Source organism: Ambystoma mexicanum, chromosome 6p (genome assembly GCF_040938575.1).
Source record: "Ambystoma mexicanum isolate Mex_15411 chromosome 6p, UKY_AmexF1_1, whole genome shotgun sequence".
Taxonomy (NCBI): Eukaryota; Metazoa; Chordata; class Amphibia; order Caudata; family Ambystomatidae; genus Ambystoma; species Ambystoma mexicanum.
Genome location: NC_090935.1, coordinates 104586259 through 104613214, shown reverse-complemented (window position 1 = coordinate 104613214; position 26956 = coordinate 104586259). Strand labels below are relative to the sequence as shown.

The 26956-nt window shown below is 44.7% G+C and overlaps 1 protein-coding gene across 1 annotated transcript in view; it reads left to right on the top strand.

Annotated features, from left to right (window-relative positions):
- Positions 1-26956, top strand: part of LOC138511247 (receptor-type tyrosine-protein phosphatase kappa-like) — a 1445374-nt gene that overhangs the window by 944235 nt on the left and 474183 nt on the right. Inside the window, exons 13-15 of the mRNA XM_069626788.1 lie at positions 4452-4491; positions 22753-22870; positions 23114-23169. Of these exons, the coding sequence (XP_069482889.1) occupies positions 4452-4491; positions 22753-22870; positions 23114-23169 (214 nt within the window). The remainder of the gene's footprint in view (positions 1-4451; positions 4492-22752; positions 22871-23113; positions 23170-26956) is intronic.

Sequence of the window (26956 nt, the reverse complement as noted above, 5' to 3'; positions counted from 1 at the left end):
GATTGGAGGTTCTGTTTGGACTACAGAGGAGTCAATGCCGTCACCAAAACTGACGCGCACCCATTGCCCAGGGCTGATGAGCTCGTGGACACCATAGGTGCTGCCAAATTTGTGAGCACCTTTGACCTTACCTCAGGCTATTGGCAAATAGCTCTGACAGACCATGCCAAGGAAAAGACGGTGTTCTCAACACCTGAGGGACTCCACCAGTTTAGGGTCATGCCTTTTGGGTTGAAGATGAAGGGTGAGAACCCGAAACTGCTCAGGTGGTCCATTAGCCTGAAAGGGCTAGACTTCACTATAGAGCATAGACCAGGGAAGAGTCACGATAATGCAGATGGCCTTTCCAGAAGGTATGTTGACCGTTTGGATGAGGGTGTCTATCTCGTGGGAGATTAGCCACCCAAACCTCAGTCTGGGGGGGCGACTGTGATGCTGGAAATGCATTGGCGGGACAGTGCCTCCCTGTCCTTGTACTGTTTTCCTTTTTCATTTGTGTTCTGTATTGTTTTCTGCCCAGGAGTCCATGTGGGACTCCTGGCAGTGCAGCTCTTCCTGTTTTTGGTTTGGTGTACAGACCCATGGGATACCCTTATGGCACCCATGGGTGGGGGTACAACCCTGTGCCCCTAGTGTATGTTTTTGGGCACTTGTGTGTGGCCCACAGAGCAGGGTATGGGCTGCTCGCAGCTCCATGCTGAATTTGACAGGTGCTCTGAGTATCCTCCATTTTGGGATGTCCAGGCCCTGCCATTGGAATCAGTTGATTCCTGATAGGAAACAAGATGGCCCCTGTGGCCTCTTGCCTTCTATTGCCTGTTACTTTGTTTTCCCAAAGTCCTGGGAAGCCCTGACTCTGTCCCTTTCCCCTGACTGGCTGTTGGGTGGAAGTTCCATATATGGTGTTGTTGTGAAGTCCAGGCCAGACTGTCTTGAGTCTTCCCAGTGACTGTATGTTGTGGGTACATCCTGTGGGTGGGACTTGGGTGAATGGAGTGTGTGACCAATATGCACTTCTTGTTGTGGCTGTCTGGTTTCTGGTATGTGAGACAACGACTGAGACAGCCCTGCCCAAAACTGGCCTGAATGCAGTGTGTAGTGTTGATTGGCTGGGTACTTGTCCCAATACACATTCCTTGTTGTGAGTTTCTGAGAGGGAGGAGTATGGCCTGAATGCACTGTATGCCTGATTGGCTGACTGACTGCATGAATGCCCTTCTGTATGATTGGCTGCTGAGTGTGACCCAGCAGTGTAGATGAGAGACAGAATAGTATATCTGGGGACCTCTCACCACTGGAAATTGTTCAGGTGCTGTGTCTACACTTGAAGAGTAACTGGAACTGCTGATTCTTGACGTCCAGCTGGAAGAAGAAGACTTGCTGCTGCATTTGCTTCGACCCGATCTGAAAGCTGCTGAATTTGTCGAGGACTGAACCGACTTAGGACCTGGTAAGGCGCCCTCTTCCCGTACTCCGAGGGACCATCGAGCACTGCTAACCTTCGCCGAAGCTCCCTGGAAGTCAGACCCTCGAAAGGCTGCCGACCGGAGACGGGACCACCGCGGAGAACTAAGTGAAGCACCCGGACATCGCCGCCGTCGAAGTCCATTGCCGTCGCCCAGGGTTCGGAGTATCGCCATAACAGCTGGAGGCCCGTCGAAGCCGTGTTTCCCCAGAAGAGGGGATCGCTTGACGCCGTGCCGCCAACGACCGGACCCGCCCGCTCCTTTGCCTAAGACTGTTGAATCGAAGGACTCCCTTGTCTGCACCGTCGACCGCTTTTCCTGCCAGAGAAAGTCGAGGACGTTGATGCGCCGAGGAGAATCCACCAGTGGGTTTTCCGCCACCTGAAGTCCACAGAGACTTCGACGACTTGACGCCTATGCTGGGCCACAGTTCTTCTGAAACTCTTTGTGGTCCAGAACTATCAAACGCTGAGGTGCCCCGCACAACTCATCCTCACAGGACGTCGCCGACGAGCCCCGCCTGGATCGACACTGTGGTCTCGGCACCTTCGAACTTGTCCTCGACGCCCTTCACGCAAGTTCACCTTCTTCGACGCCTCTCAACGATCCGTGGCTCCTGCTTTAAAGGGAGTCACTCAAGAAGGATCCCTCGACGCTTCATCGAAGAACTCTGCTCCACCAGGCACATTGAGGGGGTAAAAACATTATAGGAGAGAATAAGACTATTGATCAATATATTGACTGGGCTTGTGCTATATCTTTATTTTACAGGTTGCCCAGGTGAGGTGAGATCCACACAGAACTGTGTCTATCGGTAGAGGCCAGCAATCTGCCAATTGATCAACCATCTTGCTTTCCTTTCTCTCTCTACTGTTGGTTTCCTCTTTATTGATCTGTGTGACATTTTGACAGTATAGTTGATGCACTTTAATGAGATCTAATAATAGTTGTGGTACCACTGTAGAACTGTATATATTTACCATTGTTAATTTTCTGAGTACAAAGTGAGTTATTGTGATAGTGTACATAACCTGGAATATGAATTATATAAAGACTGTGTTTTCAGTAATCCAGTGTGTGGACATTCCTTTGTGGGGGCTGGGGGACTACACTGTACTTAAGAACCAGCCTGCATCACCTCCTGAGAAGCTGGCCTTGATTGCTCGACTACGTTACCAATAATAGAGAATCTTGGCTGGGTTCCTCTGTGCCTCTCCTCTACCATATAGAGAGCAGAAGTACAGACCCCTGCAGTCTTTACATTGGTTCCCCCATAGGAAAGAGAAGTAGAATGCGAAGTGGAGTAAGCTCGAATTGGGGGGAGGGTACAGCCTAAGCGGTAAATACCTAATATGTATATGATGCCAAAGTGTTATGATAAATACTGCTGGTTTTGTGGATTGTTGTAAAAACCAATAAAACTGTTTATAAAAAAAAATAATTAAAAAAAGGATGGAGGAAAGGGGACAGGACCGTAGTGACTAGAGTGCTCATAGTCCTAAGTCCCCTTTCCTCCATACGTCCCACCCTCCTTCCCCTGCTAGTATGCCAGTAGCTAAATTAACAGTGTAGCCAGGTTTAGCAGCGTCCGATGTGTCAAAAGGGGACTGAGGTGAGGCACCAAAGGGTGGGGCTTGTGGGCGATTCCACACCTAGGTACACGTCCCCTCGCGCTATACTAAATTTAAAGAGGAAGCTCACATTTTTCACTGCCAAAGGTTCCGTTACCATCCCTATGCCTGGGGATGCCCACAAGGTTGGAGGAAAGGGGATTTAGGCCTACGAGTACCCTAGTCACTACGGTGAGTAACTTTTATTTTATCTCCCTTCTAAAAGCTAAAATAGGCTTTCTTTCTATTAATTGTCTGAATCCAGCAAAACTGGAACAGATGGCTTTTTGAGATGGTTGGCTTATTTGCCAGCATGCCCAGAGTCTGCTCGCTGCTTGATAGAATGGCCTCAGCAAATTTCTTAAAGTTAAATAGCGGGGCAGATTTATCAGCAGAGGTTGCAACCTTTAGGGCCTGAAAGATTCAGTCCTGGGGTGGCACCATTAGTTTTCAGTACAGTGAAAGCACCTTCCAATAGTACCATAATAAAAAAGGGAAACTAAGCCCAGTTCAAATCTCCAGGCTGATATGGGTAGGCCCGTCGTTAGATTGAGGGCTTTTTGCCATACACAGCCGTCTATAAGATCCCAATCCACCTCTCTAACCAAATAGGATATTTAAGACGAAGCCCAAGTATTTTATAAGTGTAACAGGGAGGAGTAGCAGTTACTGTCCATGTGAAGTTCAAGGGCTTCTTCTTAAACACTGGTTTTAGTCCCATTTATGACCAGATAATTAGCTGCTGCCTTGGTTACTATTGCATTGATAAGGCGCTGAAGACCCAGCTGAGTGTGGTCGGCCATGGAAGTGGTCATACCAACCAAGGCACACTCATGCCTTGGAGTCTGGGGCTTGCGAAGGCCGTAGTCGAGAGACAATCAATCCCCTTTGTCTGAGAGATACGAGTTGACTCGGCTGGCGGGAGGACACATCCCTGACGCAAACCCTGCCCATTCAAGCTGGCCTGTCATGAGCTACCTTCCCGAAGAATCCAGAATCCCCCGGGATGTCAGTTTCGACCACAGCATACCGTAAGTATACTTACACAATATGTATAAGATATTGGCCCATAGTGGTGTACTGCACTTTTTTGATATGGTTACTCAAACCACTGGGCCCTGGGGCTATGCTCCTTCCTCTCCTCTCTGGTTGGACTCTCGTTCCATCCCATTTTTTACACTTGGCTTTCTGAAGCATTTTGAATGTATGCGGTGTGATTCAAAATGCCAGCAAAATAACCAAGGAAACGGTAACCAAAATATAACCGAGTATAATACACTGTATTGAAGAATTGTTTTTAAGTTGTGTTTGCATATATTTTTTAAAACCACTCTTACTGGATAATCTCTTCATGCCCCGTTTGCGTTTTTTTCAGGAAAAGACCCATTCCTGTGCCCACTATGGATCATTTGCAGGTAAGTACTGTGGTTGTGGGACTCACCGTAATGCGTATTTATTAATGCATTGTTGTCTATAATATTAAAACAGTGGCATATGTGCATTAATGGATCTAGTCTGGGTCATCAGAATATAGATAACAGAGCAAATGTTCTAAGATGTGATGTCGAGTAGTTCAGTACAAACCAGGTATGGCTTTATATTTACATTTTAATATTGAAATCAGTCATCAGGCCTGTAAGGGATACGAATATTAATTTGATATGATAGGTTATTTATAACGTGCTTATTACCCAGAGGTTTCTAAGCGCGTACCCGGGGATCGAACCTGTGTTGCTCCGAGTCGTCTTGTTTCCAAGGCGAGCTTGTTGTCGCTGAGCTATCCCCCATAGCTCTGGCTGGGGAGCTTTGGGTTGCAGCAGGCTGTTTGCTGCAATGTTGCCAGACTACAGGGCAGCTGCAGGGGGGCGCCACTACACTAGACAGAGCCCGCAGAGATGCAGCTTTGCACTTTACCTTTTCGCATGTAGCATTATGAAAGTGAGGTCTGATTAGAAACCCTCGGGCCAGGCCGCCCTCACAGGTCGCATTCTGTCACATCAAAGCAGTGTGCAAGCAGTTTGGTTGGATCTATGTGAGAAACCTGTTCAGGGCAGCACCATCCCCAGCCCCTCTTGGGGTCTTCATGGTGGTTGCCATTGCTCCTCGCCCACACACAGTGCCTCCTTCGGCCCCTTCCAGTGCTCTTAGTGGACTCTGCCAGTGCACCCACCATACCGCCCCTTTCATTGTTCTTGTTCACCCCCTTTTCTAACACATAGTGCAACGTGCCTCAGCCGACAATCCCCAGGGATTTCTCTCCTTTTTAACTCAGCCTGGCATGTAGTGATACGGTAGCCACGTGGTTCTTAAGCCTAGTTTATTCTTTACTCTGCGTACCGTCTGCCTCACACTCCTCCACAGACTCCATTACAGTCTGCCTCACACTCCTCCACAGGCTCCATTACAGTCTGCCTCACACTCCTCCACAGGCTCCATTACAGTCTGCCTCACACTCCTCCACAAGCTCCATTACAGTCTGCCTCACACTCCTCCACAGGCTCTATTACAGTCTGTCTCACACTCCTCCGCAGGCCCCATTTCTCTTTTATGCGCACACTTTCACAAAGCCTGGCTGTCTGCCAATGATGCCGGTCCTCCCCTGAATCGGATCAACTTTTATTCGCACCGCGTTTGCTAAAGCGTCTTTTAGCGACCCATTACGCAAGCACATGCATCGCTGGGTGTTACAGCTGTAAAGTAAGGTAGTGGGCCCTTCACGCACACTTGTGTTCGGTCACAGACTCTTGGTCTGATTTAGAGGTGCATGTTAAATTTGAAAAGTGCCGTGTCTGCGATGAAGCAACACTTTTCTATGAAGCAATGGATTCTGATGTAATCCGAGAATGGCAGCAATACATCACCAAGACCCACGCCCCTGCAAAGCTGGCCAGGACTGCAATCTGAAGCCAGAGCACCCTTTCTACAGCAGCCTAAGGCGGCCGTAATTAACGACATCCTGGAGGTGTCGTTAGTTTAGAAAACAAATGACTTTGCTTACAAAGTTTTAGCTTTTCCGTAAAAAAGGAAGTTTGTTTGTGACGAATATGTTAAAAAGATGCTACACTAAAAGACCACGCGATGGCAGACTGCATGCGTAGTGAACAGACTGTCAAAATGCAAGGATTGGCTGAAATATTCTTTTCAAATTGTCGGGGACCCATTTCTACATTACAGAAAGTGCTGGTAGAAATGTGTGTTTGCTTTCTTGCATTTTGGCCAGAGGTGTTCTGCGCACATTGACTCTGCAGCGCTTTAATTTACTTTTTTTCCTTGCCTGGTTCGCGACATCCCCCCTCCACTTTGCCCATCACACTCGGAGAGGATTTGGCGAGACGAACGTCTTATTTCTATGTAGTTAGAATCAGGCCCTCTGTCATGACCCTGCTGTTTTCTTCACTTTCTACGTAATGTGCGCGTTTTCTCCCTGCTCAAAATCCACTTTACACATTAGTTCAAGTGCTGTGCATGAACGCGATACGAATCATCGTAACATGACATAACTTAACTTGTATGGAAAGAGCATGTCTAAGGTCAAAATGCAGCGTCAGAGAATGCCAAAAGCTACATGATGTTTAAATGAAATGTGGAGTACATTCTGTATCTAAAGGGAAAACATTCAGGGATTATTTAAAAAAAATCGGGATGAGCAAATGGATTTAAATTGCACAATGAATACACGTGGAGCTTAAACGATGTGGCTTTACGATGCGAGGTGAAGGTGTGTTGATAAAAGGGTTAATTGTATCATATTACAACATTCATTTTAGTTTGGGTATTAGGTGTCGCTGTAGTGCCACCTATAAACCGAAACTATTTCATTACAATACAGATAGGGAGAAATGGCATATTAGGAGGGACACCCAGCTTGTAGGTGTTGTTTGGTTATTTGCCCACCCATTGACTGGCCATGCTAATCCCTGTCCCTATGGCCATTCCCACGCAGTTCCTGTCCACCCCCTCCCGGCCAAAAAAACGCCTCATGGGAACACTTTGAGCTCGCTTTAATCAAGCCTTTCCATCAAACTTTACGCGCATAGTGCTTGCCAGTGTTTTCGAAAAACTGTTTTCTGAGAGTTAATGACTCATTTGAAGTTGTAAACACACTACTGGTGTGATAAAGATTTTTTAACCAGGTCTGCCTTCATTCACTCGATTTATAAGCAGTATAAGCCAAAACCTTTTGCATTGGAGTACAGCTAAGAGGGAGATGGAAGGTGAGGATGGACACTCAGCTTTGTGGGTGTTGTTTGCCCTGCCCACCCCTGCACAAAGCACATTCTACTGGCATCCCCACACTAGTACTCTCGAGCAGTAGCATCACAAATGCTGTTCTTGCCTGCATGTGTTATCAAAGTCGTGTTCTGAGAGTTTATGGTGGAATTGCAAATATAAATGTGCGACTGGTCTCATAAAAATGCCACAACCAAGTGTGCCTTCAGCCCCTTGATTTATAAGCAGTGTGCGTGTTCTTGCACTGAAGTCCTGCTAAAAGCAAGCATCACCACTGTAAGAAGGTTGACTATGCATGAACGGTCTCATTGCGAGAGCATGCCTCTCCACTCCACCCCATTGCAAAGGGTTTCCAAAAGCGATTCTGCAGAGTGATATCGACTTGCGCATTTATATTCATGTAGACATAGATAAGAAGTTCCATCGCCTCAACCAGAGAACATTATCATGAGTGCTCGCATCCTGCTGCCGGCTTTTCACTGTTTTCTCAGTGGGGTCTCCTATATTAGGACGCCTGCAAAAGACGCCGCCTGTGGTGGGGTCTAGCAAGCTGTGCAGAAGCCGAATAAAACCAGTCTATGCTTATAGTCCAATAAACCCCATTATGGGAGACTGAAACAGGTATACACGCGTGAGTGCGCCTCGTTTGAATAAGATACAACTGTACATGGAAACAAGGGTCAATTTCATGGCCTTATCAAAACAGGTCATTATATCAACATTTTTATTCTGCTTTTTATTTATACTTTATTGTGACTTAGTTTACAACGAAACTTTACACATAAAATATATATTTGAATAAGAGCAAACTTCTACTGAGAAAATTGTCAATAATAACAACAGATTGCATAAAAGATGCCAAAAAGCAAAAGCAATACATTACATTCTTTAGATATACATTTTCTAAAACCATATAAAACACAACTTCAATTTTAAATTCGTATTTACATTTACAGTAATTCAGAAGTCCTGGCTTACCACCTATTGCCCTATGATCTCCACTGAGAGTTTCCTTAAATCCGTCTATATGGTTATCCTAAGTCTTGTTTCCACAATCAGCCAGATACTATACAATGCCATCAAGAGCCTTATACTGTTTGAGTTAATGCAGTGATGCCAGAATAGTTCCTCATAGATATAACCTTGGTTATACACAAACTGCCCCAAAGCAAGGTTTATGGTAGGTGACATTTTGCAGCACTCGGTCAGTACATGTCTGGCCGTTTCTATGCAATTCACTCCTTTACATAACCGGCAGAGTCGTAATTCTAGGGGGATCATATCTCTTCTACCTGTTATCATTAAGGTAGGCAGTTGTTCTAGCCTTAGGAGTAGTATAAAACGTCTGAGTCTCCTATCTGGGCATAGATTGAGATATCTCTGCAAGTTTTTGTAATTATACAATCTATACTGGACAAACTGATAGCTTTTTAGCTTCTGGAGATGGTCGTAATTCTCCAGCCAATCCCATAATTCTATGCGTTTGGCCAAGGCCCTTTGTGTTTCTATAGTAACACTGCCTTCCCTAATTTGCCACCCAATGATCTTCAGAAATTTAGACATTTGCTCTTTCAAGGAGCACGCTGGTTTATTTTTCGAGATCTCTATGTAGACCGCCTTAAGTAGCCCATTCTTGGTCTCCTCTCTCATTCTCAGATATAATAGGGCACGCTTTTTCAATACGATCGCTTTCAGTGAGGTCAGCCCCAGTTCTAGTCTTAGTATTGCCATGGGGATTCCCGGTGGAAGGCCCAGAATAGAGCGCCAGAATTTCCCCTCGATCACCTGCAACCATTTCAGGTCAGAGTTGAGGAGGGCTTCCAGGCCATAGGTGATCATAGGTGCTAGTACCTGCACGTACAGTTGTCTCGTTCCCCAGATAGTAAATCCCCCCTGCTTCACTGTGAATCTGTGGAACAGTGCAGTCAGTTGTGTTGCCTTTACATTACGAGCCTGCTTGCAGAGTCCATAGTCGCCAATGCTCTCGAAATCTACCCCTAGATAGCGATAATGAGGAGAATAGGCAATGATGTCTGTACCAACCCTGAGCTGTACACGAGTGGTGTTCTTGATGGTAAATCTCATTGCCTTAGTTTTATCCAAATTGATTTTGAGGCCGTTTGTCTTGGCGTATTCCCATAAGGCAATGGCCGACCTTCGGAGCCCCCCAATTGTATGGTCCAGAATAACCAGATCATCCGCATAGGCCAGGACAGGACAGACAGAATCTCCTATTTTCGGAGGACAGTTTGTTGCTCCTTTAATGGCCTCCGGGATGTCATGTACATACATATTGTAGATCAGCGGGGCCGTAACACATCCTTGCTTGACCCCCCTATTTTGGAACACACTTCTAGTGGTGTGTCCTTCCTGGTCTAACTTTACTTTAGCAGATGTGTTCTGATGCAGTAATCTAAGATAGTAGGTCAAGCCATCCGGGCAACCCATTGCTTTTAACTTCCTCCAGAGGGCCTCTCTTGGGATGGAGTCAAATGCCGCCGAGAAGTCTATATATAAGACATATAGTGGTGGCTGCCCTCTTGATCTAGCACGTGTTCTCAGAAGATCCAGCACCATGATGTTATGTGCTGTCGAATATCCTTGCCTAAAGCCACTCTGAAATTTACAGAGTATGTCTGACTGCTCTACCCAAAGCTGCAGCTCCTTTAATAGGAGAGAGGCAAATATTTTGCCCGTGACATCCAGCATTGAGAGTAATCTATAGTTGTTGGGGTCAGCTCTATTCCCCTTCTTAAAGACTGGTATGAGCACCGCTGTTTGCCAGGATCGAGGAATTCTCCCCTGTTTTAGGATTTTTTTAAACATTATAGTTAGCAGGGATGCCCAGAATTCAGGATATGCCTTCATCACAATGTTAGCTAGACCATTCGGGCCCGGGGCACGCGAAGATTTTAGTTCAGAGATTGTATTCAGCACCATATGATATGTCACATTAAATGGGGGAATAGATGGCCTATGAATCACTATATGAGGTTCCTCTGGATCTGCTTTGGAATTCCTATTTGCGAGGAAGGCTATCCATGTTTCCGCATTAATAGGGTTAACTATTGTGCCTTGTGTAGTACCTTGTGCCTCACCCAACAGAGCCCAGATGTTCTGCGTTTTGCCTGTGCAAATCGTGTTAACTAGTCTTTGCCAGGTCTTGATTTTATCTAGTTTCCGTTTAGTCTTGATCATGGCTCTGTATTTGTTTTTAATGCTCCTGACCATCAGAAAATAGACATCTGAAGGGAGAGCTTGTCTCTTGGCCAGCCGGAGTTCCGCTCTGCGCTCTCTTTTCAGATTTCGCATGGCTATGTCAAAAGATGGCCTTTCCTTTCCGCACCTAATCATAGGCCCCATTCGACAGACTGCATGTTTCTTAACAAAATTGCAGATCCAGTATTCAATGGCTTCACTCGACATCTCCTGGAAATCCGGTAGTGAGTTTGGATCAGTATTAGCCAGGGCTGCTACGGCAAGCGTGACATTTTTGTCTGACCAGCTGATCCTAGTGCCGGTTTTATTTGGCACAATATTACCCATGTTGATGCTAATAGGGGCTTTTGTTCCAATATTCAGTTTACAAGTGAGTGTGGCATGGTCACTCCACTCGTTAGGGGTTATTTGCATGTCCACCACTATCTCATAGAGGCTAGGTGAGACAAACATGTAGTCTATGGTACTTCTCGAAATGCCATTGGACCAGGTATAATTACCTGGCGAATCACTCGCTGTTTTCCCATTAAGCATTTCAATGTCCCATAGATCAAACAAATGTTTCCATCCTAGACCCTCAGGATCATTATTTTTAGAGTGTAGCATCTGATTTTTAGATTTTAAATTAGGGTTATAGAACTTATCTGTGTTACCGCTCATATGGCAGTTGAAGTCTCCCACCACTATTATCCCAGTATTCCCAGATTTTAGTAGCCATGTAGCCAATAGGTTGTGTAAGGCCTCCTGGAGTTGTTCTCTTATTAGTGCACCCGGGGGGTTGTAGAGGCTAACTAATAGTAAGTGCTCCATTCCTAACTGGTTGTTATAGTCGATCTCAACTGCCATCAAATTACTGGCACAATCAGTTTTCACTAACTTGGAGCCAAACATGTTGGCCACCCCTATGATAAGTCCCCCATATGGTCTTCCCTTTGTACCTTTATTGGCTACCATTTGATAAATAACAAAGCCATCCAAGATCAGTGGCTCCATTCTGCTTTTTATGATGGAACAGCAAATGACAGGTTTATTGGACCTCATTACGAGTTTAGCGCTGCAGTAAAAAGTTGGGCTATTTCCTTTTACGGCACCACCAAATTACGAGTTGGGAGGTGAAGCATCGGATTCACCTCCGGCAAAATGCAGGCAGTGCATCCTCCACTTTGCCTCCAAAAGTTTACCATGCGGTATTACTGCTCACTGTCAATCTGCCAAGCCTCCCATGAAGTTCCGTGGACTGCAAAAATGGGGATTAACACCACCATACCACCAGTCGGAATCCCGTGTTAATGCCATTGGACCAAATTGAGAATTTACTGCCAAACTTGTTTCGAGTCCCATTGGCTTGAAATAATTTCCCTCTGAAAATTGTAAACAAGGAGTTTCATTGGAACATGAAATATATAAATCACTGGATATCACACAAAGCGATTCAGGGTGTGCCATTTCAGGACAATTGTTGGGATGCACATAGTGCATCCCAGCCTGAAAAAAAGTTTTGGCTGAAAAAAACCTATTAGCACATACTATTGTGTGAGCATAGTGAATTTTGCACGGCAGAAGGCACATATATCATTTATAGTTAGTTTTGACAGATATTAGATACTCACATATAGCAACACAGAATGAGCAATACATGTATTTTTTTTTTTTTTTTTTTTGCTTTTATCATTTTTATGATTTTGCAAAGTTGTTGTTACGTTTCATTTCTTTCCACTTAATTTCCTTTTTCTTTTTTTTTTTTTCGGTTGTTTATTTCTTGTTAGCCCGTCCGTTTGTGGGTTTTTTCAGTTAGCTGTTCGTTTCAGTTCGATTCAGTACTATTCACTGACGTTGACCAAACCTTTCTTTGCGCATTCCTCCAGCGCGGCATTGAGAATTTTGGCTGTTGCTATAGACCACGTGGTCCGTGAGCCACTCATTGAGCGGGACCACCACACATCTTCATCGTATTGTGAAAAGGGTTTTAGTAGAGGCCATAAGAACGCTCTTCTCCATTTGATGGTCTTAGGGCAACTCATGAGAAGGTGTTTTACTGACTCCTTGTCGGATTGTGTATTACACAGTCGACAGAGGTTTGAGTCAGGAAGGCCTCTTATGGCCCGTATTTCGTTGGTAGCAAAAGATTCAATCTCGCCCTTAAAAGGGTTGAGCGGAGGGCTCTATCCGGAAATCTTTTGATTATTTCAGGAATCGCATCCAATTTTTTAGGTTGAGACGGAAGATGTTTTAGAAGTTTGTTCTTTTCGGCCATTGTGTGGGTTTCAACCCAGTCCTGTTGGTCCATTTTTTAATACATGTATTACTGTTGAGGTTGCAGAGGTTATAGATAGGGCAGTGTATAGGCCTGTGTCTATGAGTTGTGTATGAAGTTATGCCCTGTTAGTGGGATGCGAGGAAAGAGCTGAAGTAGGCAGAAGATGGAGTCAAAAAGGCACTGTGCTAGGAGCGAGTTCAGTGTATTAATATGGCAGGAGTGTCGCCATATTGGATTTTCAGGCCTAGTGCACAATGAACAGAAGAGAACGAAGACCCTGATGCGGAGTTGCGACTCTGTTTAGCTGAATCCCAAGATAATTCCCTATTCCAAACCCCATGAGGGAAGACAAGGCCAGCTTCACCCGCGCTGCATAGATACACACTAATTGCATCCAGCTGCAGGGATCGAAGACGCTGGGAAAGAAATATTAGATGTGTGGAGGAAAACTAAGGATGCACACTTTGAAAGAAAATTCATGAGAAAAGGGTATTAGGGTTTGGGATGCCACCAGGCCAGGCTAAAATTTTGAGCCCTACCGCCCTCATTCAGGAAGCCGTCATCCCTTTTGAATTACACATAGATGCTCAACTAAAACATACAAATCCCTGAAATTAAGACTCAAGAGTGGTGCCCAGTTACGTCATTACTTGGCACATGGAGGTTGAAGGAGATAAGGGGGAGGCGTGTTTGGAACATTCTGTGATTTGGGACAGGAGGAGATGAGGTGATGCCACGAAATTCATGGCAAGGACAGGGGAGAAGAGAGTGTGCGCCTCAATGTCTGGTATAAAGAGAAGGCCCATTGTTTTATCAAAACTGAGTTGGCCTTGCCAGCCTTCCTTTCAACATGCCTGGGTCAGAGGGGTGCTCCCTCGATTTATTAGGTGTTCACTCTCAACTCAGGGAGTTCCTTTCTCCCCCAAGCAAGGTAGCGCACACCCAAAGTGCTTACGCAGATTCAACTTTAGTGAGGCCTTCAACCTATTGCCCATCACCCCAGCAAATACCTTCTGTACCACCAATGAGCTAGGAACCAGGGCGGGTTATAGTAAGAATATATATTTATCTAAGGTTTGACAAAGAATAATAGCAACCAAAACATCAGCCACCAACACCGTGGCATAACACAATGGGCCTCATTCAGAGTCTGGCGGTAACCCTGCCGGTGCTACCGGCGGGTTGCCGCCAGACTCAGAATAATTTACTGGGCCTGACTTCCCGGTAACACCAGGGGATTCCAACCCCGGCGGACCGGGAAGTCAGGCGCCAGCAAATTGTAAGCCTCCATTCCCATAGAGTCCTATAGTACTCTATGGGAATGGAGACCATGGAAGTACCGGCACCGTTGCTAACGGTGCTTCCGTGACAGTCTGCTTACTGTGGCTGCTGTGCCCAGCAGCTCCGGCAGGCAGACTTCTACTTTGCATGCCCAGAAACAATGGGGCCGGTAAGCTTACCGGCACCATTGTTTCCGGACCGGCAAAGGTAAAATGAGGCCCAATGTCACCATTTAAGATTACGTGCACCAACTAACCGACTTGTATTTCTAATGAACTTGCAGATACTACGACACACAGTTACAATTTAGAGACTGTACATCAAATACACACAGAGGATTTCTTGCACATTAATAATTATGAAATGTGAACAACCCCCAGTGATTGCTTGGGTTATCACAGTGCTCTTCTCTCCCAGCAACCCCCAGCCTCAGGCATCAGTTATATATGACCCCTTAATTTGAAGGCAAGGTACAGGGAGTGGGAATACAGTAGCAAAATCATTTTGGCTTTTTATTAAAAGGCAGGGTTTGACAAATAAACACAATGAAAAAAAATCGTATTAGGTTTTTTATTTGAAAGGCACAGTCAATAAAGGTACTCAATGGGAAAATCGTTTTGGGCTTTTTATTTGCATGAAATGCAGAGCCTTGGGAAGATTGTTTTGGGGTGCAAGTGAATAAATGGGATATCTCACACTTTACATTCACTTGAATGGCAGCGTTTTTAGGTTACTTATTTTGGGATTATGTACACCCACCTTCGGTACAGAAGACAGGGGTTTCAGAAAGGTAGAGTCACCCAAATACTTTATTGTCTATACTGGCTCTAACACACTGGGCATGAATTTTGTTAGTTTCGAACTCTAACAGCACTCATCCCGTGATTTTCTGTATGGGAATTAATTGATTTAACTTCAATTCAATGCGCTAAGGATCTACACAGCTAACTCCCCTCCCCACAATTTAATGGAAAGGATTAAAGCAGGCAGTTCCCAACATAATTCAATTTAAATGGACAGGGTGATTTTCTATATTGGAATTAATTTGAGTTGGATTTAATAAAATGTGCCATTGGTCTCCCCAGTTCCATCCCCCTACCCGCTATGTGAGATGGAGATTAAGGCTGGCAGATTCCCCCCCACACTGTTGGCATTTGCATTAATCTACTTACATGGGTGGCCTTGGTTATGGGGCATCCAGGGAAACAGCAAGGCTCCTCTGAGGACAGCACAGATCTAGTCACAGGCTTCAGTCAAGGGTAGTCCCCAGCACCCAGACTTCCTCTGACTCCTCAAATGGCAGGCCCAGCTAGCTTTTAGATTTCCTTGGTAGCTCTCTCTGTATCTCTTCTAGTTCTTTGCAGGAGTCCAGAAGCAGACTATCTCCACCAATAGCTCTCTCTGTACCTCTTCTAGTTCTTTGCAGGAGTCCAGAAGCAGACTATCTCCACCAATAGAATGGGAACGTTAAGGGAAAACTCAAAAGTCCAAAGAAAGATGCCAAGAGTCGAAAAGTCAAAGAAATATCAGCAAATCAGATTAAAAACTGATCTCTCATAGGACTGGTGACACTCCATTATTATCATAATTCCCACAATATGGATTGGCCAGCTCTCTCCCTCTCCCTCCCCCCAATACTCCACTGCCTGCTAATAGTACAGGAGTTAGAGGGTGTGAATGATGGAGGCTGAGGCAGGGGAAAGATTCATCATCCCAAAAACAACAAGTGGGTTTAACTTTTTCAGTGACCTTAAGATCTAACAACATGGTAGCTATCCTATTTGTTCAGTTAACTGGGGACACATATATATTTTTGAGTTCTATATTTTATGGCGAGTCGGGAAATACTAATTATAGCTCGGCACACCCCTCCTGGGAGGAGCTACCATTTTTATCTATTTACTCCTAAGCCGAAATAGTCACAAATCTGCCCCTTCCTGATTAAAACCTTGCTTTTGTAATATATCATCACACCAACCTTCTATTTCCTTGGAATTATGAGAAGCCAGAATCATAATTGTCCTCATAACTTAAATTGTATACATCACACAGGATTCATATTTACATGTCACCGGCTGGCTTTTTATCCCCTTTAATCTGAGTCCACAGTGAGCTCACTGGGCCACACGATTCTCTTTTAATTAAAGAAAAGGTGGCCCATTGTTAATCATATAGCAAGGCATCACATGGGTCCCTCAGTTTCACATAGCCCTCACCATTTCTTAGGTTTAATTTCTCTCCTGTGACCTGATTAGGATATCTGGCTGGCCCAAGTGATCATGCCCTCCCTTCCTAGGCTTCAAAGGTTTTTTTTGTTCGGAGCTAATGCACAGTTAATGGAGAGAGCTGAATTTAGGTTCACTTCTGCTGGCTGACTTATTTGCCACCTCCACAATTCCAATCTACTCCTCTGTATCTTTTAACATGTAAACTGAAAAACAGACCTTCTTCTCCTAGAGGTCCTCAACCAAAGGTCTTGAGGTCAAAGTTTCAGAGGCCCAGACCTTCCAGTTCAATGGGGAAAAACAAGCTACATACATCATTCTAAAAGAATATCATTTTACATTGACACAATGTGTTTAACATGTAACATTTTGTAATTACACCTAGGCCTGCTGTTCATAAATACAAGCTTTCTTTTCTACTACATTAGAATAGAGGTAGATTCAATATTAATCTAGTGCACACAGATAGGCCACAGTTAACATAGGAAACCAGTGTTCACTTTTATAAAAACAAAATAAGCCTTTCTCTTTACATGCTGTGATATTATATGATGAAAATGAAGTCTCTTTATTCCTGATAACGCAATCTGTCACTTCACTTTATTTCTTAAATGTCAGGCATCATTCCTCCTTTTTATCTACCAAATGCGCCATATTTCAAATGTATCTTTTCTTTCCACGTGCACTGCTGCAGTTTAAAGGTGCCTTTTCCCAATTTACACAAAGTCAGCATCAGCAGCAGCACCTGTTTCTTTTTGATTGACTCCATTAGACATAGTTAGCAATATTACAGTTCTAAGGCACACTCTCCTTCAAATCAGTGTCTTTGTATTTTACTAAAGTTGAAATAGGCCCAGTTTTGTTAATTCACTAGGCCTTATATCAGAAAACAATGTTTTGAACTGGCCTTCATTTTCCAATGGGTCTCAACATTAGCCAGCTTCACTCTCACAACCTCTCCATCTCTGTCACTCTGGGGCTGTCTTTTCACCCCACAGTGCACATCACATGATGGTCATAATTCATTATTGAATCAATACACTCTTTAGCCAATCCCGTTCTTTCTTCTCTTCTCCTTAACGTTTATTCCCAGCCTTTAGTTAACTTATTCACTCTTTTGCTTTTCAGTGTTATTCCTACGGGGATGACACCCAGATCTTGGTGCAGCTTGATCTGTCTCTTTCCACTACTGCCGACCGTTGTTGCTCCTGCCTGTCTGCTGTACATACTTGGATGGCTAATAATTGGCTTTGTCTTAATGGCGAAGATACAGAGGTTCTTATTTTTGGTACCTCCCCCAACTCCTTACTATGGTCATTGGCTTTCTGGACGTCCTAACTTGGCCCTCTTTCACTGCCATCCTCAGTAGTTAAGGACCTTTATGCTTCTCTGTCTATGCAGGCCCAGGCGAGCACTGTGTGTCAGGCAGTTCACTTTAAATTAAGGATTCTGCGCAAAGTACTGTCTTATCTCACCACAACTTCATCTCCTGGGTGTATCCTCCCTGATCTCGAGATCCTTAGACTACTGCAATTCTCTCAATCTCGCACAACCGGCTTATCTTTTGCAACATTTTAAAATTCTTCAAAACTCTGCGGCTAGGTTGGCCACTTGCGCATCCTGCGTTTCCTCGGTTTCTGTGATTCGTACCTCTCTCCATTGACTGCCTGTGCCCAAACGGATACATTTCAAGGCCCTATGCATCATTCATCAGGCTTCCTCCAAAAATGGGCCTGAATACCTTCATGCTAAATTTTGTCAGTACGTGCCTTCCCGTTCACTTTGCTCGGCTGCTGCTCTGTGTATCTCAGTTCTCCGCTTTAAGCCCTCACGTGTTGGTGGCCGGTCCTTTTCAGTTGCTGCTGCACAACTTTGGAATTCCCTCCCTCTTTCCCTTTGCAGGATTAGTGAGCATATGCCTGAAGACCTTTTCGTTCTAACCTGATCATGATTTCGTCCTCATCCTTTTTCTACAATTTGCTTTCTTAGCACCATCATGTCCTTGTCGGTGTAAGCTGGGCTTTAGAAATGAACATAACATAACATAACATAACATACCGAGATTCAATAGTGACGATGTAACAAGACACTTGGAAAAGGGGAATAGGTTTAGATAAGATGTGGCTAATTGGTCCAGGGACTACAGGGGGACTTTAGCATGTTCTATATCTGGTAGCCAAGAAGGGTGGTGGGGTAACTTTCTAAAATATGTATGCTAATTTGCAGCTTTGAACTATATAACCTGTAACCACTTGAGATGTGGCAAGCTCATGTAAATTTGGTTCTACGGCGTCGTCTGAGACCTTTTTGCATGCAATAAACCTTGTTTCCCTTGCAAATTGGTGCCGTGGTTATTTGACCTGTGGAGTCTTTTTTCATCTTGGTTTTTGTGTCATGTTTTTCTTTACAAATTATACAATAATGGCCACCGTATTTGACCTACCAGTATGAACAGTAGTCAGAGCAGATCAATGACACAAAGGTCAAGTTTGGCTATGCACAAAAAAGAAAGTAAGATTTTGAAAACAATATGTTGCAGTTAAAGAGACTAGGAACCCAGCCAAAAAGAGGTCCTTGGCTGAACGTCTGTGAATTCACACAAGTTAATTGTGCTCATTAAAACTGGAGTCACAGTGAAACGCAAAACAAACTATACCTGATACAAGAAGGAAAAGCAAACTTGAGCATTAACCGTCCTCCCATAAAATTCAACAAATACCAGCACCAAGTATCTCTTAAGTTTCTATCAAGCTCAATATTTTTCTCAACTACATGCCATTGCAGAGAAAAAGCAGTAACACCATGAGGCACTTTACCTTAAAAATGGCAGAAACACAATCACGCCGATCTCTCAAAACATAACTTTTATAGCTTTTTTGTCTCATCCTGCCATAGCGCCATGATACCTTTTTGGTGAACGCGCGCTCTATAAGTGTTAGTAACATTACATAACATTGGCATAACATTGGTCAGACCGCTTCTTGAATGGCTTTGTGCTATCCTTTTTTATTGCTTTTAGGGAGATTTTCACTCAACCCTCTGGTGATGGTTATCTAAACATCTAACTTAACAGTGTGCCATCCAAAATAAAAGGGCAGAGACTCCGGTGGTAGCTGCAGCAGGGCAGTAAGGCTTAACCTCAGGAGAGAGGTTGGCTATCAGGAAGTTACAATGAATACCACTAGTCAACACAAAGGAACACACCATACTGTTATAACGAAAAACATACACTTGTATCACAGAATGACACATCAAATGTGTATGTTAGGAAATTAAGTTCTCGGGAGAAACATAACATGGACCAGAGCAAGTAATGTGATATCAAAACAGTAAATGGCCCGTTAAGGCCTTACTCACTCTTTACCCTAAAATGCAAGCCTCCCTGGTGGCAAATACTATACATATCCACTTTTAGAGGTGAGGAAAGCCTAGAAACCTAGATAATATTACACATAGAAATTACTTTCATATTCCTTATACAATGCTACCACACAGAACTAAAGTACAGGTTTCCTACTATGCTCTAACTACAAGTAGGATATGAATACATAATGCATATTGTACAGTTATAGCACTTAGAAGTAGTAGGCAGAGGAACACAATGCCCAAAAAAGCCAAAGTACAGGATATGTTTTAGGAAAACAGTCTCTAAACCCAGAAAAGCACATTGCACTCCACGGTGTGAAACAGTAGAACCAGTGATTCAATGTACATCCTAAGCAGGAGTGTAATACATAGATTTTAAGTCACTAAAACTCCATCGCTTGAAGGGGTACTCTAGGGACCCTAGGGGCACCCGAGAGAAATGCCTCAGACAAGGTAAGTACCTTCCATTGTCACTTGTGGAAGTCAGTTAAGGAAAAGTGCCCCATAGGAAACAGGGCAAGGTCTGTAGGCTGACCTGTGGTTTTGATGAAAAGCCAGGTAAGCCCCAGTTCCACTGCACAGGTGCCCATTAGAAAGCAATCAAACCCAGAGGACCAAGAAGAAGATCCAGTGGAGGGTTCAAGACCCAGCAGCCAGAGGAGCAAAGCAGAGCAGTATTCAGCCACAAAATGTAAACTAGTGGCAAATGTGGTTGAGGGGACCTGCAGAACCAGATGACCACAGAGTATGTGGAATAATCCACCAAACCTGGGCGCAGTGGTAAGTACTTACATTGTTGGTTCCTGAAAACACCAGTTAAGTACACACTTCTCTATACAGGGCTAATTAAAGGATCATGTAACCTATGGAGATTTACACTGAGCCAACAATGACTCAAATGGCCCAAAAGAAGAGCAATCATCCTTCCCAGGAGTAGGACCTACCACCCAGAAGTGAAATCAGCAACAGACGTGGCTCCAGGAGGACAGAGGAACCTGCACATGGCAGACCGCAGCTGCACAGCAGGCAACTGTGGATGACACACCATCGAAAAGGCCCCCGCAGCAAGACAATGGTGGTGGCGAACCAGTACGGTTCAGTGAAGCAGAATTTGGTGGGTGTTGAAGACCCAACACCCTTACAAACGGCAGCTACTTTCAAATCCCATGCAGGAGACCCTGGCAGGAAGGGACAGTGAACTGCAGTAAAGCGACCTGGAAAATGGTCCCAGGATCGAATATCTGTGCCAAGCATAAGAGTAGAACTATCAGCAGGATGACGAATACTTGGGAAGGAAGCCCACACCGGAAAATGAAAACTGGAGCACTGGCAAGGGAGTCTAATTCCACCAGTACGGTCCGTAATGGTCTCAAAATCAGCTACACCAGTTTTTGTTGGCAAAATCATCCAGCAGCTAAGCCAACCTGCTTTGTACCTTCCAGGAACAGGGTTTCCCTAATATGTACCTTCACCTACAGGGGCTGGCTGCTGCTGGTTCACCAAACCCATTATGGGATTTAAACCAAGGTTTCTGGTGGCTAGCCAATAAGGATGGCCCCACAATCTGCCAAACATCTAGACCCATCCAGTCCAAACCAATAGGGAGTCTGCCTCACTGGCGTGAACAAAGGATGCCCCTAAAACTAAGTGGCTGAGAGTAAAACTTAAATTCCCCAGTGGCTACCATAAAGGTACATCGAGCTACTAAGGCAGTAAATCGGCTGTCACCCCTAGTGAAGCCAAAATTAAATATTAGCTGCCACCAGCTTTCCCCCTCCCCCACCCCTAAAACTGATGCAGGGTGATTTTATCACCCTAGAGCACAAATGGGGTTCTTAAGAAGCACCTGTGTGCCTAAGAGTCTTATGGGCAACCCAGGATTGAAGAGGGATGTATTGTCAGGGACCTTTCACAGAAGTCCCTTTAACTACCAACATTAATTAGAAATACCAGCATGTTAATGGGAAAAATGGAAACTGCTTAGGGGTCCCATGTAATGAGACTACAAAACCCACAAAATGAAATTCTCCCCTAACACTCACTTAGCCATTCTATTCTCTTTAAACACACAATGAAAAAGCAATTAGGTTTGGTTGCATTACCACTAATGCAGCCTTAAATGCCTTGATTAATTGCATGCCTTGAGTGATGGACAGCAGTAAAGAGTGCACTGTAACAAGTGATAAATATTAAAACACTTAACACAGACACTCCAGATAAAACAAGCACTGGCAAAGCCAACAGTTTTAGCTTTTATGTTGGATGAGATAAGCATTTCCCAACGCTGCCATAATAATACTACTCAGGGTCGGATTGGCCTTTCGGCCTGTGACCGGGCCGAAATCGTCCCTAGGGAGTGGGAGCCGGTTACTGGCCATGCCTAGGCCGGTTTGGAAGAGAAAAGAAAATGTTTAAACATTTCTTTTTTTTTAACATTTCTTTTATTTTTCTTCAAACAGCCTTTCATTCTTCTTAGGTCGATAAATGAGTACCAACACCGGTTGGGGGATATTGTATGCATACTTTTTCTATAAAAAAAGAGCTTTAGATTAAGTTCTATACAATAACATATCATTTGGCCTTGGACGTCTGCTTGGATTCACAGTAATTTAGTGTACTTAGGAACAATGCTATTTGATTCCACTTACTGTTTTGTCAAGGGGTGAAAGGTCGTATTTCATCGCATGCCGGCATGTCACTTTGGGGTGGGGTCAAATAACATCACTTCCGGTGATGTCATCAGGTGTCAAAGGTTGTGAGGCGGGGAGTGGGCCACTTTTTATGGGTGACCGGGCCTATTGCTTGTCCCAGTCCGACCCTGGCACTACTTGGCTATAAGATGATAACAGCTGCACAATGGTGTGAGCATCTGGCCATATGATAATAGAGCCTGGCAAATGCCTTGCTAAGAATTATACACCAATACTCTTGGCTTTGATAATGCTTCCTAATCTGGTGCATGGATTTGCTGTGCAACCGTTAAAGCTATATTCCTGGATTTCACCATGATCTGATATGCTTAACTGCACTTCCTCCCTTGTTTTTCTCTGTTGATGTATAGCGTGGTACCGCATACCTCTGTAACATACTTTTTTTAGTTTCACAGACCTATCAGGCTGCAACCATGTCCATGGCGTTAATGGCGGCATTGGCCCTCCTGGTGCTCTTGGTGGTTCTGGTGGTCAGTATAGCGTTGTTAAGACTCCAATCTACAAGGTAATAATTCCTGCATCTTGCAAATCTCCTCTCTGACTTTAGTTTCACATTTCAAAGGCATCTTTCTTTTGTACTGTGCACAGAGCATTCATGTCGGGGTGCGAATGGAAAAGAATCAGCTAGTACAGATAGATGCCTTAGTGATTTAAGTGCACGTTAGCTACTTTGTTGCCATGCCATATTTCATTTTCTGCATTTATTTCTTTGACTCAAACTGATTTTCAATTTTATCTCACGTTGCAGGCCAAAATCTCCTAGCGGTGCCACTAATAGCATACTTCTCATGAAGAGACGAACTGGTATGCTCTTTAAGAACATAAAATGTTAAAACATTGAAATATTTTACACATAGTTGTAATGTAAAGAAGCCTCTACATTGTGTATAACTTTGGTTGACCTTGTTGATATATGCAAGTGTCAATGGTGATTCAGCATCAATTTCCTGTCTTTCACCTTAACATATTATGGAAGTCACCTCATGCTGCTTTTAAACCTTGATGGGCTGGCTGGTAATGTGGCATACACCTGTTACCATCCCCCTAATTCAAGAAGCTGAGAAGCAGGATTTTAGATGGTCCATAGACTGGGTAGTGTTCTTTCTGATGGATACAATTGTTTTCGACAACACCCCAGTGCTACTGACCTCTCAATACACATGCCATGACTCACTCTGTAGCTTTGTCGTCTTCTTGCTACTGCTTATGCAGAAGCTCTTTTACAGGCATTGTCTCATCAGTACTTTTCCTTCACAATTAATGACATTTGTAATAAGCTTCCTGTTTGCTGCAATATCTAACAACGACACGCGTCGTCCAAAAAGCAGGGAAGCTCTGCTGACTCATGGTTAACCTGAAGTTGCGGCAAAGAACTAGGCACACAGTCACTCACATGTCATGCACGGCATGACACGACTGTGACGAAATGACCTCTGTTCTGTAGAAGAATAAGGATGAGTAGTGGCTAAACCGCCTACTCAGCCCCCCCCTACCACACTTCTACAAACCAACCGTGATCCCAATCATGAAGGTACAACACGCGCAGCCAAGAGATACACATCCTTCCCCTTTTCTGATAATGAGGGCAGAGTGAAGGCTAACTCTTAGGGGTGGGAATGTGAAACAGTAGCAACCCAAACAGCAATAGTACATAAGTTCCAAAATAATATAATGTCCAATCAGAGGTCTATAAACATATTTAAAAAATCTACTTTCATCAAACACATCAATTATGCACCTAGATATTAAACACGCTATACAATCCTACCACTATAGAAGGAGAAAGAAGATTCAGAATACCTGTGTGTAGGCACTCTGTATACTTAAGCAGGCAGAGAAAAGGCATGAATTGCAGTAATGTCTCTCAAAAGGATATATTTCTTGAAGAGATACGTGCACAGGGGCCTTAATCAATGACTAGGGCCTTCAAAATGTACCAATAGGACAGGGCCTCTAAATATTACCGGATTACAGTTCTTAGGTGGTTCGATGGGTTCAAGCCAGGCTTCAAGGGACGGTAGTGTGTATGTTTAGAGGAAGTGTGTGTGTGGTGTAGTATGAGTGTGTGGACAGTGAGCTTGTGTGATCAGTGTATAGGGAAAGTGTGTGTGTTTGGGGTCAGTGGGTGTGTGGGGACAGTGGGTGGGTTCACTGGCTGGGTGTGGGTACAGTGTGTGTGTGTGTGTGTGTGTGTGTGTGTGTGTGTGTGTGTGTGTGTGAAGTATATGTGTGGTGGACAGTGTGTGTGGGGGACAGTATGTGCAGATTTGTAGGGGAAATGTGTCTATATGTGTATGGCAAGTATTAGTTTGTAGTGGAAGTGTGTGTGTTTTTTGATGTGTGTGCGGGAAATGTTAATATGTGTGGTGGGGAAATGTGTTTGGCAATATTGGGGTGTTTGTGCAATGTGTGCTTGTGTGATACTGGCCAATGTATGTGAGGGGAAGTTTCCATGGTGGGGGCACGGTATGTGTCGGGGGCAGTGTGTGCTGTGGAGCAGTGGTGGGTTCTGTCTGGTTTCAAGGGTAGTATGGGCCTCTGAATAGGTAGAGAGTGTGCCTGTGGGGGCCTGTGTGTGTGTGTAGGCAGTGTGATAAGGTGGGCATGTACGGCAGGGCAGTGTGTGAGGTCAGGATATTTGGATATGGGTGGGGAAAATGTGTTTTGTATGGGCAGTGTTTTTATTAATGGGCAGTGGGTGCAAGTGGGTGTGTGGAAGTGTGTGGGCAATGTGTGTGTGGTGGTCAGTGCGTGTGTGTGGGGAGGGGACAGTGTGTAGTAGACGTGTGCATGTTTAAGAAAGGTGCATGGGGAGTGACAGTTCTATTCATTGTCAAATATTCTGCGAGTAATGCCACCAAGCCGGCCTAGATCCCTACCTACACTTAGAAGCTATATTTAGTCTCAAGCTTTATTTTAACAGTAACTTAATTTGTACTGTCATTTTGGAAGGTTGGGGTCACAGACATTAGGAAGTTTTGTATCTTTGCTGAAAGTGCTGGCTACTTGTATGAACTCCACTTCCATCAGCGGAATGTATATTGTTTTCCTTTTGCTCAGCGCCAATAAAAACCCTGTAGTCAGGCACTGCTGATGCACTTCTTGACATGCCATCGAGATTCTTCCCCTTGTAAATGAGAACGTTTCTTGCATTAAGCTGCCAAGCCTGCTACAGTACCACATTTCAGCTTCCATTGAAAATCTTCCTTTTTTAATTTAAGATTTTTTACTTCTTTTGTGTTTTAAAATGATGATCAAAATTCATTAAAATTGTGTTATTATTCAACGTTAGTATTTTATCTAAATATTGATCATGAGCAAACCTTTCACTATTTACACTCATAGTAGCTTATTATTATTATTATGGCATTTATTGACCCCGGACCTAGCTCCGAGAAGCAACATAGCACTTTACAGAGGTATACAACAATGTCTTTCTGCTATCCAGGAATGGTGTGCCGCCAACGACCTCTGCCTTAATGCCAGTAAGACCGAGATTCTACTCATCGGCACACCCACTCCCTCCTTCCCTGCAGCTCTCTGGCCGGCCTCTCTTGGCCCTCTTCCTGCTCCTACCTGCAAGGCAAAAAACCTTGGGGTCATCTTCGACTCCACACTCTCCTTCTCTCCTCACATTTCTGACGTTTCTAAGAAGTCACACTGCCAGCTGCACCTCCTCAGAGGTATCCTTCCTTTCCTCTCCTTCCCCCAGAAGCTCACTGTCTCCAGAGCCCTGGTTCTCTCGAAGCTGGACTACTGTAACAGCCTCTATCTAAATCTGCCTGCCTCTACTCTCCGCCCTCTGCAACTCATCCAGAACAGGACTGCGAGACTTGTCCTTGGCCTCAACCCCAGGGACCGTATCTCTCCAGGACTGAAATCGCTACACTGGCTCCCTGTGGCTGCGAGGATTAAGTTCAAAACCCTCTGCATTGTCCACAAGGCCTTCTGGGGCCTGGGGCCAAATTACCTTCAACTCTCCCTTATTAAATATCTTCCTTCTCGAGCACTTCGCTCTTCCGCCTCCAACTCCCTCAGGGTCAGCCGCTTCTCCAAGCAACGAGTTGGGGGGAGATCTCTCTCCGCAGCAGGGACCTCCCTCTGGAACAGCCATCCTGCCTCCTTGAAACTTGAGGAGAACCATCTCCGGTTCCGGAAGCACCTCAAAACCTTCCTCTTTGCTTCTGCTTTCTCTCTCCCTCTCCCCTGCTAAATCACTGAAACTGTACTGAATCAGCAACTGGGCCACTCACCAATCTCGGTCCTTGGCCCAGCCACTCTCCCCTGAACTGCCTTCCTGGCAACCCCTGCACCGCAGGACTGTCTCTGTATCCCTACAGCCCCCCTTCCCAGCACTTATCTTGCACTTGCCACCAGCTGGCCCTTATTATTTATCTTGTTCATTACTAACCCTGTACTGCACTTTCCCCTCTCCCTTTCCCCCTTGCACTTTTCCCGTCCCCCCTACCCATGCACTTGCGTGATCTGAATGACACCTGGCATAGTAGGATCGTTGTCTGTCTCCCCTTGTTCCCCCCTCCCTGCCTCGTCGCGCCTTGAAACACTTGTGTATAGGCGCGTTACAAATGCC